At 38.0% G+C, this 19,813-nt stretch overlaps 1 protein-coding gene and 1 pseudogene across 2 annotated transcripts; both read left to right on the forward strand.

The window, feature by feature from the left end:
- Nucleotides 1-4,141: 4,141 nt before the first annotated feature.
- LOC309802890 (olfactory receptor 11H7-like) lies at nucleotides 4,142-5,079 on the forward strand (the record flags this gene model as incomplete). The annotated part of the gene is given in 4 exon segments (XM_082618764.1): nucleotides 4,142-4,199; nucleotides 4,202-4,293; nucleotides 4,297-4,491; nucleotides 4,495-5,079. Coding segments are annotated over 4 exon segments (930 nt in total).
- An 8,507-nt stretch (nucleotides 5,080-13,586) lies between these two features.
- LOC309801924 (glutamate dehydrogenase 1, mitochondrial-like) lies at nucleotides 13,587-14,953 on the forward strand (annotated as a pseudogene). Its single transcript has one exon. The product of its transcript is annotated as a glutamate dehydrogenase 1, mitochondrial-like (transcript).
- The last annotated feature ends 4,860 nt before the right edge of the window (nucleotides 14,954-19,813 follow it).

The raw sequence follows: 19,813 nt of genomic DNA on the forward strand, positions 1-19,813 counted from the left end.
TGAAATTTTTTGAGTATCTTAACAATGACATTAATAAATAACATAGCCAATTATCCTACTTTTGTAGTTAATACATAACTAAATTTAAAATATTGAGGGTCAAAAAATCTACAAACAATAAATGCTGGAGAGGGTGTGGAGAAAAGGGAACCCTCTTGCACTGTTGGTGGGAATGTAAATTGATACAGCCACTATGGAGAACAGTATGGATGTTCCTTAAAAAACTAAAAATAGAACTACCATATGACCAGCAAACCCACTACTGGGCATATACCCTGAGAAAACCATAATTCAAAAAGAGTCATGTACCACAATGTTCACTGCAGCTCTATTTACAATAGCCAGGACATGGAAGCAACCTAAGTGTCCATCGACAGATGAATGGATAAAGAAGATGTGGCACATATATACAATGGAATATTACTCAGCCATAAAAAGGAACGAAACTGAGTTATTTGTAGTGAGGTGGATGGACCTAGAGACTGTCATTCGAGTGAAGTAAGTCAGAAAGAGAAAAACAAATACCGTATGCTAACACATATATACGGAATCTAAAAAAAAAATGGTTATGAAGAACCTAGGGGCAAGATGGGAATAAAGACACAGACCTACTAGAGAATGGACTTGAGGATACAGGGAGGGAGAAGCATAAGCAGTGACAAAGTGAGAGAGAGGCATGGACTTATATATACTACCAAATGTAAAACAGATAGCTGGTGGGAAACAGCCGCATAGCACAGGGAGATCAGCTCGGTGCTTTGTGACCACCTAGAGGGGTGGGATAGGGAGGGTGGGAGGGAGGGAGACGCAAGAGGGAAGAGATATGGGAACATATGTATATGTATAACTGATGCACTTTGTTATAAAGCAGAAACTAACACACCATTGTAAAGCAATTATACTCCAATAAAGATGTTTTTTAAAAAATCACATACCCTGTTTGAAACACACAGGTTTAAGAAGACCATAGGGTCCCCCCGAAGTCAATGTAGCACATTATTTCTAATAATCCCTATGAGCCAACTTATCAGAAATATTAATGAAACCCCCAGGCAAGAAGTAAGAAGGTCCCTAGGGGAAGCATGGAAAGTTATAAGATCACATTTAAGAAAGAGATACCTGAAAATTCTCAACAGTGGCTAAAATGATGCACAAATGAAGACCAGCACATAGTTACAACACACTCTGTAGGAAAGAGGCCACTAGAATTTTATGGTGCAAGGGAAGTAAAATAAGTTATGCATGAAGCTCTCCCATAGGGCTTCCACATTAAAGCCAGTGAAGGAGAGGGACTTCCCTGGCAGTCCAGTGGTTGAGACTCCACGCTTCCACTGCAGGGTACACGGGTTCAATCCCTGGTTGGGGAACTAAGATCCCGTATGCTGCACGGCATAGGCAAAAAAAATTTTTTTTAATTTTTAATTTAAAAAAATAAAAATAAAGCCAGCGAAGGGGAGAATCTATGGGCTCCCCAGGATTATCGAGGAAAGCTTCATGCTATATAGGAGATATTCCCTGCGGGGCACTGCTGCTATTATACAGCACAAGTGGGCCTAGTCACCTATACATCTGTACATTTGATATGCTCAAGAGGTTGAGTATCAAAGAATATTGGTTTCTCTTTCAGCTCAAGAACAACAAAAAAATTTCGCAATTTAGATCACCATGGAACTCACACTCTCCAAAATAAGTGCACTAAATGGTACCAAAGTCATCCACGGGTCTTCCCCTTTTCAGGAAGTGGCTGGGCCACCAGGAATGGTATGACTGTTACAGATATTTTGAACAAAACAGTATGAAACTAGCTCCATCCACTGCAGCTAAACCCAAGAAAAAATAGAGGTGGGGTTTTTTTTTGGTATCCTCTTTCAGCTCTCCCCTCTTTGTCCACCCTATTATTCACCTGCAACTTCAGGAAAAGTGGCATTAAAAATTTTTTTTAACAATAAAATCAAATCACTGTGTATGAGGACTAAGATTCACATAGGGTTTAATGGTGAATACATTAAGAACTGCTTCTTACAATTATGTCAGAAATTATCTGTGAAATTCATTTACAATGCTTTCACTACAGTTGACAGTTTTCCTGTGAGATTTTTTTTAATTTTAATGTCAAAAAAGTGGTCTATAGCTCAAGTACTTGAAGCTAAGTCTTGTGCAATCTGATTTTGAGTCTAAGTCTGTGACTCTTAGACTACGAATTCAAGTCATTGTTGCTGCTATTCCAAGGGTAATTGGCTACTCTCTGCATCACTGCTTTCTTGTCTTGTTGAGAAGAGTGGGCACTAGATTAGAAAGCATGGAGTTCCCATAGTGCAGAGCCATCTTTTCAGATGTCTCACCAAAATGAGCATCAATGCAAGTTAGTTTAGTTCTTCATAATCATCCCAGTTTTAAAAATTAAAAAGAATTTATCTTCATCTTTCAGTTTCCTTCTCTTCTTGGTTTCTTGTCCACAAGACTACAAACTGCTCAGACATAACCATCTCAACAGGAAGCTCATGTTTTCTTCCTGATGAGTAGGTTCATAGTTCCTAATTTTTTATGCATTTTATGTATTACTAATTTAATGAGCCTGCAACATGTGTATCATTATAAATATGTTTATCTTATTTAATATAACCTCACCGAAGAGAAGGAATTTTTTTCTATTTGATTGTGTTAAATGAGTACTATAAATATTCTATATATATCACTATCAAAATTCTTTTTAAGGAAAATTTCCTCTTATCAGTCAAAAAAAGTTAAAAGTGTCTTGTTAAAAGATGTCTGGAGATTTCATTATGTTAAAGCTATCATTGTGATCTTTATTCTGAGTTGTACTGGGTTGGCCAAAACGTTCATTTGAGTTTTTCTGTAAGATGTTATGGAAAAACCCAAATGAACGTTTTGGCCAACCCAATATTTGATACTTAAAAAGACATCTTTTTGGGCTTCCCTGGTGGCGCAGTGGTTGAGAGTCTGCCTGCCGATGCTAGGGGACACGGGTTCGTGCCCCGGTCCGGGAAGATCCCACATGCCGCGGAGCGGCTGGGCCCGTGAGCCATGGCCGCTGGGCCTGCGCGTCCGGAGCCTGAGCTCCGCAACGGGAGAGGTCACAACAGTGAGAGGCCCGCGTATTGCAAAAAAAAAAAAAAAAAAAAAGACATCTTCTTTAGTGATGGTGTTCTAAAGGAAATAAGGACAAATTTCGGAATATGGGTAAATAATTATTTTTGAAACATCTTTGATTCCCTCGTTTTTTGTTATTTTGAAAATTGGGAGCTATTGTTTAAATAGACTAAAGTAAAATCTTCCAAATAGTGAATTTTAAGGGAAACTTGTGGCAGCAATAAGAAGAGCTTTCAAAGAAAATCTCTTGGTTATTTTAATTTTCTTCTCCAATACATTTCATATGTTATATTCATCTTTAATTACATATATTTTAAATGTATATGAAGCATGATAAATTACCATGTGAAATTAATCATCACGGGGTGAATAATAGTGACTTTTCATTGCTATAAACAAAGGGTTAAATACTGAATTGTAAATGAGCCGTGATGCAATATAAATGTCTTAAAATAGAAAATAACAAAATATATAAATAATTTATTATCTGAATATCCTTTTTTATTTTCTTCTGGTATCATGGGGGAAAAATGATAGAAAATCTCCCAGTGGAAATAGTTGAAGAGAGAGAGAGAGAAAGAATCTGAAATAATGTCAAAGCTCAAATCACTGAAATCTGTAGAAAGTGTCAGATTCAAATCTGTTTTTAAATGACAGCGTATGTGTACTCTCATTTTGAAGTGAATGGCATTAATTGCCATATATGAAGCTTTTACTGAAAAAAATTAGACATAAGACAAACAATTTTTGCCTCTATTTCAAGATTTCTTTGTATGAAAAGAAGATGAAATTTAACTGATTTGGTCCACTGGCAAAGAAAGTTCAAGCAGCCTAGAATTGTACACTTACAAAGAATCAGGGCCAAAGGGCTTATTCAGAATAGGACAGGATTTATTCAAGACTTGTTTTAGAATATTCGATACATTTGCCTGAATGAATCAAACTCCCTGTCCCAAGAAAAGTTTCAAATGCCTCAGCAGTGAACTGATCTGTAATTATCTATCTGTCTTCTCTCCACAGTCTGGGGACCATGAATAAGTCAGGGGTATCTACTGTGACACAGTTTGTCTTGTTGGGCCTTCCTGGAAAATGCAGATCATCTTTTTCTCAATGATTCTCTTTGTCTACATCTTGACTCTAACTAGGAATATGGCCATCATTTGTGCCGTGAAGTGGGACCACTGACTCCATACCCCTATGTACATGTTCCTGGCCAACTTCTCCTTCCTAGAGATGTGGTATGTGACCTGCACTGTCCCCAGTATGATGGTCAATTTTCTTTCCAAAACCAAGACCGTATCCTTCCCTGGTTGCTTCACTCAATTCTACTTCTTCTTTTCCCTGGGCATAACTGAATGCTTCTTCCTCTGCGTCATGGCTTAAGATCACTACCTGGCCATCTGTCATCCACTGCACTATACCTCCATCATGACTGGGCAGCTCTGTGCCATTCTATTGTTTCTTTGTTGGCTCACTGGTTTCCTGGGACATTCAATTCCTATTTTCTTCATTTCTCAACTACCCTTTTGTGGTCCCAACATTGTTGATCACTTTCTGTGTGAGACGGACCCACTGATGGCATTGTCCTGTGCCCGCTCACCCATCGTAGAGCATGTATTCCATTCTGTGAGCTCTTTTATCATCATTATCACCACTGTGTACATCCTTGGGTCCCATACCTTGGTGCTCAGAGCTGTGCTTCAGGTTCCTTCTTCAGCTGGGCAGCAAAAGGCCTTCTCTACCTGTGGATCCCACTTAATTGTAGTGCCTCTGTTCTATGGAGCCATTATGGTGATGTATGTGAGTCCCACACCTGGCAACTCAGTTGCTATGCCTAAGATCATCACACTGACATACTCTGTAGTGACACCAGTCTTAAATCCCCTCCTCTACAGCCTGCACAGCAGGGACATGAAATTTGCCCTCCATCAGATCCTCTGTGGAATGAGAATTATCCAAACCTTATGAAAAGGTTTTTGTGAAACCCAATGACTCTCTTTCTGCAAGTGGAAAACGAATCCTCTTCTTCCAATCTAAACTGATTTGGTTTTATTCATAAACATCACAGTCCTTTTGTGAACAGTGAAATTCATCACGTATTTGATTATATTTTGATGTGCTTTTAGTTTCATGAATGTGTTTCCATAGGAAGAGATTGCCACCTGACACATGGTAAAAATAACTCTTAAAAAAATCTTTATATTTGCCTCCAGGAAGATTTTGACTTTTTCAATGTGTAAGCTCTGTCCCACAACTTTAAGAGATATGAATCAAATTGGTTATTTGCTTACAAGGTTGTCTAACACTTTGTTTAAAAGACACATAACATATAAAACGTCTGTTGTCCTGAATTTTTGGCAGAAATCCCACACATCAATGTTGGATACACTAAGAGATTGTTAAGCCAGAGTCACAATTCTTAGTTCATCATCCTCATTAACAGTATACAAGGGGAGGCTAGAAATTTGTTTGAAACAATGAGTAAGAATATCTTTGGTGAGTCTTCAATATGCAATCCCCCTAAGGAAAATTAAAATTACATCAAGAGAACAACTAAGAGGGCTTGCCCTTGTCCCCTGGAGTTTAAGAGACACCTGCCCTGGTTCATACTTGGAAAAAAATGTAAATACTGTAGAAGAGCTGGCTCAGAGAGCAGGGCAGAAAGAACTGGGCTATAACGCACTTCTCAGCAATAATAGAACAAATATAAAATACCCACATTTGGCTTAGTTAGAGCTCATGGAAGGTAACAAATTTGGACCATCTTGAAAGGGATCCCTCCCAAAAGTACTACTTGGAGAAGTAAGGCAATTCCAAAAGTTAGTCTATATGGAATGGGTCACCAGAATCCAGAGATGAAAGAAGCCATAAGTAGCAGCCAATGAAGCATTGCCCACATCAGGGAACTGCAGTTTAGAGTGCTTACATGCCCCCCCAAAAATAAATAACTCCATGAAATAAAAATCAACATACAAACTTTTGTCAAACCTGTAAGGCAACAATACCAGTAAAGGAAAAGCCTTTCTACCTTTACTTCTCTTCTGCCTCAAACCTAAAGTAACCAGAGGCAGTGTAGAAATGTGAGGGGAGGAATGAAAGGGCAGAGGAAAAGAAGTAGATCAAAAGAAGTAGAAGTCTGAGTCAAACTGTCTTGAGGAATAAGTTTTAATTTGTATAAAAAATTAAAATTTGGTTTTAGATTGTACCTGGATAAAGAAACCATGTATTAATACTAAAAGCAATCAGAAAACCTATCATACTGGTCCAAGATACTACCCACAGGTGGAGACAAACAGAACATCAGAAAATGTTTGAAGTAGACATGGTGAGAAAAAATAAAGTTCCTCTGTGCTTATACCCTCCAAAGCCCAAATCATCTCATTAAATAGTTACAAGTACAAATGTTTAAACATTGCTGTAGCATGAAAAAGGAACAAAACTCACCTGAAGGCCAAAAGGTATCTCTTTGAAAGTCCTCTTGGGAAACTGGAGAGCACTATGCTTCAGGGTGGGTAGAGGGATCTAAAAAAAGGTAGGAAAAGGAATCAGAAAATATGCTTAGAAAACTACTAAAGACAAGCTTGAAATATCCATCACAGTTGTGCCTTAATTCAGCCCTAATACTTTAATGATTCAGCTGAACTTATTAGCTGAAAGAGGAACAGAATATATTTTGTATAAAACTCAATAGCTCACAAGTATCCTACTGCTGCAATTTACTAGATGTTGAATATGTATCTATATCTGTTATTTTCTCATTAAGAACACCTACTCTTTCATTAAGATTCAATTCACACATCATTTCCACCAGAAAACCTTTCTAATATCCCCAGGCTGGACTATGTGTCCCTTCCATAATGCAACTAGAGTACACCAGGTCAAATTCCATCCTTGTACTTACAGACGCTTTGAGGTGAGTCTATTATGTGATTATTAGTCATCAGGTAGTGAAAGGAAGTTTTTAGAAATGGATGAGTGAGCTAGTTCTTGAATCAGTCCTCACTAGAATTAAATATGTTTTAGTCACAAAACCACTAACTGATTGCTTACATTCTTTAATATTTAAGAAGCTTATCTGTTTTGAAAAATACATTTTGATATGTGTTTTTATTACAAAATCATATACACTTGTCATAAATATTTCGAACAATATATGAGTGTAAAGTTAAGGGTAAAAGTTCCCATCCTCCTTTCTCACAATCCCATTTCCCACAAATAACAAGTTTAGTACTGGTCAGTTTCTAACATATACAAGCATGAGAATGCATACACATATAGTGGTTTTAATTTCTTTAAACTGATTATATTATACAAATATTTTATAGCTATTTTTATTCTCTTAAAATTTTGTAACCTTCTATTCAAATGAATACAAATAGATATGCCTCATAGTTTAATATTGTCTTCTTTGTGAATAAACCATAACTTATTAATTTTTCCCCTATCGCTAGATTCATATGTTTTTAAGTGTTTTGTTCACACATAGTTATTAAAAAAACACAGTTCTAGGAAGGGTCTTGTTAGAGACAATAATAAATCTACCACAAATCCTTTTTTAAAATTATATAATATACTAAACATACATAAAAGTCTATGTAATATATCTGCAAGATTAAAGAATATGAAATTCAGAAATGCCTGTGCCCTTCTTTATCCAAGTAAAAAACATGGAATATTATCAACATTTTAATAAGCATCCTGTAAGCCTATCCCCAACATCAGTCTCCCTATGCAACAAAGGGGAAAGGGGAATTTTGTGTCAATAATTCCCTTGTTTTCCTTCAGCTTTACCACTCATTTATCTCTAAATAAAAATGATAGAATGGGAAACACCAAAGACCCATTCCTCCACAGAAAAATTGAAAACACAGGAAAAAATTTTCAGAATCAGCTTTATTAAAATTCTGGAAAATATTCAAAGATTTAGAGCAATGAAATGAATGTTTCATCAAGAAAAAGGCAAATAGGGGCTTCCCTGGTGGCGCAGTGGTTGGGAGTCCGCCTGCCAATGCGGGGGACGTGGGTTCGTGCCCCGGTCCGGGAGGATCCCACATGCCGCGGAGCGGCTGGGCCCGTGAGCCATGGCTGCTGGGCCTGCGCATTCGGAGCCTGTGCTCCGCAATGGGAGGGGCCACAGCAGTGAGAGGCCCGGGTACCGAAAAAAAAAAAAAAAAAAGAAAAAAAGAAAAAGGCAAATAAAACATGGTAGGAGAGCTCTGTGGCATTTTAGCTTACCTTTGCCACATCCCCTTCTCCTCAGCTCAGAAGCATTTTAAAGATAGCAGACCATATTCCTAGAAGGGGTTCCTGGTTCCAGAGAAAACAGAATGGACCTTATTCTCAAATGTTTCCTGTCTGTTTTGACCTGTCTAGGGGCTCCCTGGAAGACTACAACAGTAGGTTTGCCTTTATTTCACCTAACTTGAAATTCTCTCAGAACAGAGAAACAGCCACATGGAGGATATTCCTCTAAAACATAATAAGGCAAATGAACCAACCACTGCCACCCAAGGCAAAGGATATCAGTTGAGACAAATATTAGATGCACTAAAATCCTAGGAGGAAAAGCTGGGGAGTGAGTTACTTTGGAGAATAAGGCCTCTGAAGAGCTTCCACATATTCCTGAGAATCTTCCCTAACACAGAATGTCAATAAAGAGATAGAAATTATACAAAAGAACTAAATTAAATTTTAGAGCTAAAAAGAACAATAACAAAAGTGAAAAATTCACCAGAGGATTTTAACAATATATTTGAGCAAGCAGAAGAAAGAATCACTGAACTTGAGGATAGGTCAACTGAGATTATCCAATCTGAGGAACAGCAAGATAAAGAATTAAGTAAAACAAACAGAGTCTAAGAGACCTGTGGGACACATCAAATATATTAATATAAACATAATAGGAGTCCAGAGGAAGAAAAGAGACAAAAAAAGAAACAAAGAATATTTGAAGAAATAATGGTCAAAAAACTGCTTATGATGAGAGACATGAATCTACATATTTAAGACATTCTATGAACTCCAAGTAGAATAAACTCAAAGAGATCTGCATTGAGACACATTATCATCAAACTGTCAAATACAAAGACAGCAAAAGAATCTTGGAAGCAGCAAAAGAGAAGTAACTTTTTATGAACAAGGAATACAAAGATGAACAGCCAACTTCTCATCAGAAACCAGGGAAGCCAGAAGACAGTGGAATTACATATTTAGGGTCCTAAAAGAAAAAAACTCAACCAAGAATTCTGGCAAACCTACCCTGCAAAAAATGTCAAAGGAGTCCTCCAAGCTGAAAAGGAAGGACAACAGACAGTAACTTGAAGCCATATGAAGATATAAATAACACAGGTAAAGGTACCACTGGTAAAGGTAACTACATAGATAAATATAAAGCCTGTATTTTTGATTTGTAATCCTCTTTTTTTTTCTATGTGATGTAAAACAAATGCATAAAACAATAATTTTAAAACCATGTTAATGGGAAAACAATGGAGTGAGAGCAATTTTCAGAGGGAAACTTATACCAGTAAATATCCACATTAAAAAAGAAGATCTGAAATAAATAACCTAACTTTACACCTTAAATAACTAGAAAAAGAAGACCAAAGTAAACTGAACTCTAATAGAAGGAAGAAAATAATGAAGATTAGAGCAAAGATAAACAAAATAGAGAAGAGAAAAGTAATAGGGAAAATCAATGAAGTCGAAGTTGGTTCTTTGAAAAGACCAAAAAAATTGACAAACCTCAAGCAGGACTAAGAAAAAAAAGAAACACTCAAATTACTAGAAAGAAAGAAAGGAGGGAGTGAGGGAGGACAGTGGGGACACTACTATTGACCTTAGAGAAATAAAAAGAATTATAAGAGAATACTAAGAATGATTATATGCCAACAAACTAGATAACCTAGACCAGGGGTCCCCAACCCCCAGGCTGTGAACCAGTACCAGTCTGTGGCCTGTTAGGAACCTGGCCGCACAGCAAGAGGTAAGCAGTGGGTGAGTGTCTGTCTGTCACTCCCCATCACTCCACATCACTCGCATTACCACCTGAACCATCGCTTGCATTACCACCTGAACCATACCCCATCACTCACATTACCTCCTGAACCAGCCCTCTCATTACCACTTGAACCATCCCCCTGCCCCCCGTCCATGTAAAAACTGTCTTCCACGAAACCAGTCCCTGGTGCCAAAAAGGTTGGGGACCACTGACCTAGACAAAATGCACAAATTTCTGGAACACACAAACTACCAAAACTGACTCAGGAAGAAATAGAAAATCTGAATACACCTATAAAAAGTAGAGAGACTGAACCAGTAATCAAAATCTGCCTAAAAAAAGAAAACCCAGGGCCATATCACTTCAGTGATGTACTCTACCAAACATTTAAGAAGAAATAACACTAGCCTTTCTCAAATTTTTCAAAAAATAAAAGAGGAGAGAATACTTCCTAACTCATTTTATGAATTCAGCATTACCCTGATACCAAACCAGACAAAGACATCAAAAGAAAATAAAACTACAGATCAATATCTTATAAAGATATATGCAAAAATACTCAACAAAACACTACCAACTTGAACCAGCAGTATATTAAAAGGTTTATACACCATGACCAAGTGGGATGCAAGAGTGGTTCAACATAAGAAATTCAAGTAATGCAAGAGTGGTTTAACATAAAATCAATCAATGTAATACACCACATTAATAGAAGGAAGGGGACAAAACAACATGATCCTCTCTATTAATGCAGAAAAATCAATAGATAAATCTAACAGAATACACTTTCTTCTCAAGTGCTCATGGAACATTCTCCAGGATAGATCATATCTTGGGTCACAAATCAAGCCTTGGTAAATTTAAGAAAATTGAAATCGTATCAAGTATCTTTTCCAACCACAACGCTATGAGACTAGATATCAATTACAGGGAAAAAAATCTTTAAAATACAAACACATGGAGGCTAAACAATACACTATTTAATAACCAAGAGATCACCGAAGAAATCAAGGAGGAAATCAAGAAATACCTAGAGACAAATGACAATGAAAACATGATGACCCAAAACCTATGGGATGCAACAAAAGCAGTTCTAAGAGGGAATTTTATAGCAATACAATACTACCTTAAGAAACAAGAAACATCTCAAATAAACAACCTAACCTTACACCTAAAGCAATTAGAGAAAGAAGAACAAAAAAACCCTGAGGTTAGCAGAAGGACAGAAATCATAAAGATCAGATCAGAAATAAATGAAAAAGAAATGAAGGAAACAAAAGCAAAGATCAATAAAACTAAAAGCTGGTTCTTTGAGAAGATAAACAAAATTGATAAACCATTAGCCAGACTCATCAAGAAAAAAAGGGAGAAGACTCAAACCAATAGAATTAGAAATGAAAAAGGAGAAGTAATAACTGACACTGCAGAAATACAAAGGATCATGAGAGATTACTACAAGCAACTATATGCCAATAAAATGGACAACTTGGAAGAAATGGACAAATTCTTAGAAAAGCACAACCTTCCAAGATTGAACCAGGAAGAAATAGAAAATATAAACAGACCAATCACAAGCAATGAAATTGAAACTGTGATTAAAAACCTTCCGACAAACAAAAGCCCAGGACCAGATGGCTTCACAGGTGAATTCTATCAAACATTTAGAGCAGAGCTAATACCTATCCTTCTCAAACTCTTCCAAAATAGAGCAGGGGGAGGAACACTCCCCAACTAATTCTATGAGGCCACCATCACCCTGATACCAAAACCAGACAAAGATGTCACAAAGAAAGAAAACTACAGGCCAATATCACTGATGAACATAGATGCAAAAATCCTCAACAAAATACTAGCAAACAGAATCCAATAGCACATTAAAAGGATCATACACCATGATCAAGTGGGGTTTATTCCAGGACTGCAAGGATTCTTCAATATACGCAAATCAATCAATGTAATACACCATATTTACAAACTGAAGGATAAATATCATATGATCATCTCAGTAGATGCAGAACAAGCTTTCAACAAAATTCAACACCCATTTATGATAACCCCCCCCTGAAAGTAGGCATAGAGGGAACTTACCTCAACATAATAAAGGTCATATATGACAAACCCACAGCCAACATCGTAGTCAATGGTGAAAAACTGAAACTATTTCCACTAAGATCAGGAACAAGACAAGGTTGCCCACTCTCACCACTATTATTCAACATTGTTTTGGAAGTTTAAGCCACAGCAGTCAGAGAAGAAAAAGAAATAAAAGGAATCCAAATCAGAAAAGAAGAAGTAAAGCTGTCACTGTTTGCAGATGACATGATACTATACATAAAGAATCCTAAAGATGCCACCAGAAAACTACTAGATCTAATCAATAAATTTGGTAAAGTTGCAGGATACAAAATTAATGCACAGAAATCTCTTGCATTTCTATTCACTAACAATGAAAGATCAGAAATAGAAATTAAGGAAACAATCTCATTCACCACTGCAACAAAAAGAATAAAATACCTAGGAATAAACCTACCTAAGGAGGTAAAAGACCTGTACTCAGAAAACTATAAAACGCTGATGAAAGAAATCAAAGATGACAAACAGATGGAGAGATATACCATGTTCTTGGATTGGAAGAATCAATATTGTGAAAATGACTCTACTACCCACAGCAATCTACAGATTCAATGCAATCCCTATCAAACTACCACTGGCATTTTTCACAGAACTAGAACAAAAAATTTCACAGTTTGTATGGAAACACAAAAGACCTCAAACAGGCAAAGCAATCTTGAGAAAGAAAAACGGAGCTGGAGGAATCAGGCTCCCTGACTTCAGACTATACTACAAAGCTACAGTAATCAAGACAGTATGGTACTGGCACAAAAATAGAAATATAGATCAATGGAACAGGATAGAAAGCCCAGAGATAAACCCACACACATATGGTCACCTTATCTTTGATAAAGGAGGCAAGAATATACAATGGAGAAAAGACAGCCTCTTCAATAAGTGGTGCTGGGAAAACTGGAGAGCTACATGTAAAAGAATGAAATTAGAACACTGCCTAACACCATACACAAAAATAAACTCAAAATGGATTTGAGACCTAAATGTAAGACTGGACACTATAAAGCTCTTAGAGGAAAACATAGGAAAACATAGGAAGAATACTCTTTGACATAAATCACAGCAATTTTGACCCACCTCCTAGAGAAATGGAAATAAAAATAAACAAATAGGACCTAATGAAACTTAAAAGCTTTTGCACAGCAAAGGAAACCATAAACAAGACCCCAACTTCTTCAAAACGGTGGAGAGTTTCTTCAACCGCGGCACCAGTATCTTGGAGGACAAGCTGGTGGACAAGACCCGGGACAGCGAGGAACAGAAGAGGAACCGGGTGCATGGCATCCTGCAGATCATCAAGCCCTGCAACCATGTGCTGAGCCTGTCCTTTCCCATCTGGCATGACGACGGCTCCTGGGAGGTCATCGAGGGCCACCGGGCCCAGCACAGCCAGCACCGCACGCCCTGCAAGGGAGGTTCCGTTACAGCAGTGATGTGAGTGTAGATGAAGTAAAAGCTCTGGCTTCTCTGATGACATATAAGTGTGCAGTGGTTGATGTGCCATTTGGGGGTGCCAAAGCTGGTATTAAGATCAATCCCAAGAGCTATACTGATAATGAGTTGGAAAAGATCACAAGGATAGTCACCATGGAGCTGGCAAAGAAGGGCTTTATTGGTCCTGGCATTGATGTGCCTGCCCCAGACATGAGCACAGGCAAGAGGCAGATGTCCTGGATTGCTGACACCTATGCTAGCACCATAGGGCACCAGGATATGAATGCCCATTGCCTGTGTTACCGGTAAACCCATCAGTCAGGGTGGAATCCACAGACGGATCTCTGACACTGGTCGGGGAGTTTTCCATGGGATTGAAAACTTCATCAATGAAGCTTCTTACATGAGTATTTTAGGAATGACACCAGGATTTGGAGATAAAACATTTGTTGTTCAGGGATTTGGTAATGTGGGCCTGCACTCTATGAGATATTTACATCATTTCAGTGTTAAATGTGTTGGTGTTGGTGAATCTGATGGGAGCATGTGGAATCCAGATGGTAATAACCCAAAGGAACTGGAAGACTTCAAATTGCAACATGGAACAATCCTGGGCTTCCCCAAAGCAAAGATCTATGAAGCGAGCATCTTGGAGGCAGACTGTGACATACTGATCCCTGCTGCCATCGAGAAGCAGCTGACCAAGTCCAATGCACCCAGAGTCAAAACTAAGATCATTGCTGAAGATGCCAAAAAGACCAAAAACTCCAGAAGCTTATAAGATTTTCCTAGAGAGGAACATCATGGTTATTCTAGATCTCTACTGGAGGAGTGACCATATCTTACTTTGAGTGGCTGAAGAATCTAAATCATGCCAGCTATGGCCGTTTGACCTTCAAATATGAAAGGGATTCTAACTACCATTTACTCATGTCTGTTCGAGAGAGTTTGGAAAGGAAATTTGGAAAGCACGTTGGAACTATTCCCATTGTACCCACAGCAGAGTTCCAAGACAGGATATCGGGTGCCTCTGAGAAAGACATTGTGCACTGTGGCTTAGCTTACACCATGGAGTACTCTGCCAGGCAAATCACGGGCACAGCCATGAGGTATAACCTGGGATTGGACCTGAGAACAAGCTGCCTATGTCAACGCCATCGAGAAAGTGTTCAAGGTGTACAATGAAGCTGGTGTGACCTTCACATAGACTGGACCGGACTGCAGCTGACTTCTTCACTACCCTCTTCACCTCTTCATCCGCAGACCTATCACAAGTTTACATGTAACCGCAGAAATCTCTCTTTCATGACTTAATAGATAATGGACACCATTCTCAACAAGTCAATCCAAATCAGCCCCTTAAGAAAAAAATTTAGGGGACCACATATAAGCTAATAAGTGATAGTAGAAATTAGCTATGTCAGAGAGCCATTTGGGCATTTTGCCTTTAAATATAGTCTTTTCCCTCTGTCTGTGCTGCCTTGCTCCATGGCTGTTTCCCAGCACAGTCAGCTTTAGCCCTGGGAAAGCTCCTTTTGTCCAAGAGTAGTCAGTCACTTGCCACTTCAGCTCTGGACAGATCTATCAGGTGCTTTGACACATTTAAGAAGGAGGTATATGGCATTTTCAGGAGGTAGCATGGTCCTCAAGTGAGTTATTGGTATTTTACATCAGCAAAATAACTCAATTTTACAGGTTACAAACAAAAAAAACTTTCTCTTTATGCGTTTTATTCTTTTAGAATAAAATAAGTACATGCTGCTGTAATAAAATTGCCTTTAATCACTTAACAAGCCTAAACTTGACTCAAGCAGTGAATGCCTGTAAACATAATAAATGAAAAAAGCTAATATTTTTATAACATAAAACAGTATCATTTATAACTTGACAATTGCATATTGTCATCCAGCAAAAATAAAAAGCCCGGCAGAGAATTAAGTTATCTTCACACCTGCAAATGATGGAGGCTATTTTTGTTAAGACTGTCGGAATTTACTAACCACAATTATGACATATAGTCCAAAGAATGCAGTAACCTCCTTATCATGTTAATTAATTGTCCTCTTTTGAAGATCTATTGTGTTGACTAATTGAACAATAATTCAAGTAGAGTGTCCCAGAAAAAAAACCACTTGTGCTCCCTCTTTGGAGTATGGTTGGTGGCTCTGAGCATTGCCAATGGTCCCGACTCACCCTGACTTTGTGTCCTCATTTAGAGGCCTTGTCTTCTGCACATGGCTTCATTCCCAGTGGGCTGGAAACAATCTGGGGTTGTGTTTTGTTTGGGAGTTTTTTGGCCAGGGCCTTTTGAACAGTAGTGTCTCAGTGAAGTACTTGATAATATTTATGTAAGAATGAGCTTTTCTTTTTTTAACAATAATATCCTTTCAGAAATTTCTACCTACTTTGTAACTGCATGACTTAACCTGGTGACAAAAGCAGTTTTTTAAAAGACTACCTTTTCCAAAAAAAAGAAAACAAACACATGCAACCCAATGTTCATTGCAACACTATTTACAATAGCCAGGTCATGGAAGCAACCTAAATGCCCATTGACAGATGAATGGATAAAGAAGATGTGGTACATATATACAATGGAATATTACTCAGCCATAAAAAGGAACAAAATTGGGTCATTTGTAGAGATGTGGATGGATCTAGAGACCGTCATACAGAGTGAAGTAAGTCAGAAAGAGAAAAACAAATATTGTATATTAACACATATATGTGGAATCTAGAAAAATGGTACAGATGAACCAGTTTGCAAGGCAGAAATAGAAACACAGATGTAGAGAACAAACGTATGGACACCAAGGGGGGACACTGGGGGGGGATGGTGGGATGAATTGGGAGATTGGGACTGACATATATACACTAATATGTATAAAGTAGATAACTAATAAGAACCTGCTGTATAAAAAATAAATTAATTTAATTTAATTTAAAAAAAGAAACATGAGCAATAGAGAAATAAAAAAAAGTTGAATGGATAAAGAAGATGTGGTATACATATACAATGGAATACTACTCAGCCATAAAAAAGAGTAAAATTTTGCCATTTGCAACAACATGGATGGACCTGGAGGGTATTAAGCTTAGTGAAATAAGACAGAGAAAGTCAAATACTGTATGTTATCACTTATATGTGGAATCTAAAAAATAAAACAAATGAATGAATATAACAAAACAGAAACAGATTCCCAGATATAGAGTACAAACTCGTAGTTACCAGTGGGGATAGGGAATGGGGGAGGGGCAAGATAGGAATAGGGGTTTAAGAGGTACAAACTACTATGTATAAAATATATATATATAGTATATATTGTACAGCACAGGGAATATAGCCAGTATTGTACAGCGCAGGGAATATAGCCAGTATTTCATAACAACTTTAAGTGGAATATAATCTCTAAAAACTTTGAATCACTATACTGTACATCTGAAACTAATATAATATTGTAAATCAACTATACCTCAATAAAAATAAATTTTTTAATTAATTTTTTAATGCAAAACTAAGAAAACAAACCAAACAAATGAGCTAAAGATCTAAATAGACACTTCACCAAACAAGTCATACAGATGGCAAATAAGCATATGAAAAGATGTTCCAAATCATACGTAATCAGAGAAATGCAAATTAAAACAATAATGAGGTACCACTACATACTTATTAGAATGGTCAAAATCCAGAACACTGACAAGATCAAATGCTGGTGAGGATGTGGAGCAACAGGAACTCTCACACATTGCTGGTTGGGAATGCAAAATGGTACAGCCACTTCAGAAGACTATTTGGAGGTTTCTTACAAAGTTAAGCATTCTCTTACCATATGATCCAGCAACAGCATTCCTGGGTATTTACCCAAAGGAGTTGAAAACTTAGGTCCACACAAAAACCTGAACGCAGATATTTATAGCAGCTTTAGTCATTATTGCCAAAATTTGGAAGCAACTGAGATGTCCTTCAGCAGGTGAACAGATAATAAACTGTGGTACATCCAGCAATGGAATATTATTCAATGTTAAAAAGAAATATGCTATCAAACCATGAAAAGACATGCAAGAATCTTAAATGCATATTACTAAGTGAAATAAGCCAATCTAAAAAAGGCTACAGGGCTTCCCTGGTGGCGCAGTGGTTGAGAGTCCTCCTGCCGATGCAGGGGATGCGGGTTCGTACCCCGGTCTGCGAGGATCCCACATGCCGTGGCGCGGCTGGGCCCGTGAGCCATGGCCGCTGAGCCTGCGCGTCCGGAGCCTGTGCTCCGCAACGGGAGAGGCCACAACAGTGAGAGGCCCGGGTACCGCAAAATAAATAAAAATAAAAAAGGCTACAAACTATATGATTCCAACTATGACATCCTGGAAAGGGCAAAACTACGGAGACAATAAATATTAACTCTGGGAAAGGCACAGGCCTTTCCACAGAGTTTCTCATGATTGAAACCATACCGCTCACGGTTTGCAACTTTCCCCTCAGGAAAACATTAGTGACAGCGAAAGGAGGAAATGTTAAAAGTGCTCAAACCACGAGATTAAAAATCGAAACACCGAATGATGCGGATGTTCATGCCTCAGTACCTCAGGGTTGACCAGCCTGTCTCCTCACCTCCCCACAGGAAAATGCCAGCTCAATCCTGCTCTTCCTCCACAGACGCCCGGGCGCCCTCCTGTGGCGGAGACCCGAGTGCCTGACGGGCGCGCTGACGTCACCATGAGCGGGGAGGCGGATTCCCGGGCGGGGCGGTGGGGGGCGGATTCCCGGCGCCCGACCCTAGCGGTCTGTTAGCATGCATCTCCTGTCAGCGCTGCTGCTCTCCAGTTTGAGGGGAATGCCAGGCTGCTGCCCTGCTTGCCTGTTTACTGCGCCAGCACTGCGGTGTACAGCCCTGAAGCATCTACTTTTTTTCCCCTCATTTTTCCCCTACGGTAATAAATCCCACTATGGAGACCCAAAAAGAAAAAAAAAATTAATGCTTGCCAGGAGGGGAGGAAAGGTGTTGGAAAAATGAGTAGGCAGAATACAGAGGATTTTTAGGGCAGTGAGAATATTCTGTATGTTACTATAATGATGGATATGTGTCCAAAACTATAGAATGTACACCAGGAGTGGACTTTGGGTGATTATGATGTGTCAATGCAGCTTCATCCTTGGTGAAAAATGTACCACTCTGGGGAGTGATGTCAATAAAGGGGGAAGCTAGGTATATGTGTGGGTAAGGGATATATTGGAAATCTCTGTGCCTTCCTCGCAGTTTTGTTGTAAACCTAAAACTGCTCTAAAAAAAATGGTCTTAAAAATAGGCTATAGACTTCTATCAGAAAATATAGTAGATATAAATGATCTCCCCCAATAAAGAACTAGAAGTATAATAAAATATGTACTATACCAGCCCAATGATGACACATAAGGAACAAGATACTGTGAGAAATAACATAAATGATGAACAGGTCAGATCAATAAATAAAACTTTCAATTTCAGAATAAAACATCTTTGAGGATCCTAGATTCCAAGGCAAAAAAGGAAGCAAAATAAATTATTTTGTTCTAATTATATAATAAGACAATGTAAATCAAAGAAACAAATTTTTACATAGCATGATACTTCAAAAAGAATTTATTCAATTAGGTCCCCCATGATTTTATTTAAAATTTATTTTTTACAACTTTCTTTAAAAGGTAATATGTGGCAGAAAATGCATAAAACACATATGTAAAGTATAATGGATTAATGAATAATTATAAAGCAAATATCCAATAGCCACTGCAAAAGACAAGAAATAGTGTAAACATTCCATATATGAACATAGAACATTTATGTTCATTGGATAAAAAGTCACGCACCCTCTGTAAAGCCTATCTGTAAAATGAACAGTTAAAATAGATCATCTGCATCATTTCTTTCCAATTCTTTGATTTTATGATTATTCGGGACCATCTTTCTAAAAGCAAACTCACATTCCAGGAGTAATCAGGTGGTATACTTTTCTCTCAGACTGTCTGAGAAGACAACATACCAAGTGAAGAACATTTGGAAGGAAGCTATTTAATCAAGCTATTATTCTTGAGGTGGGTGGACTGGTGAGCTGACTGGTTGGCTGGTTGGTTGGTTTCTTGTATTGGAAAGGAGAGTACGA

The sequence above is a fragment of the Mesoplodon mirus genome (genome assembly GCF_964341445.2).
Source record: "Mesoplodon mirus genome assembly, chromosome: 4".
NCBI lineage: Eukaryota > Metazoa > Chordata > Mammalia > Artiodactyla > Ziphiidae > Mesoplodon > Mesoplodon mirus.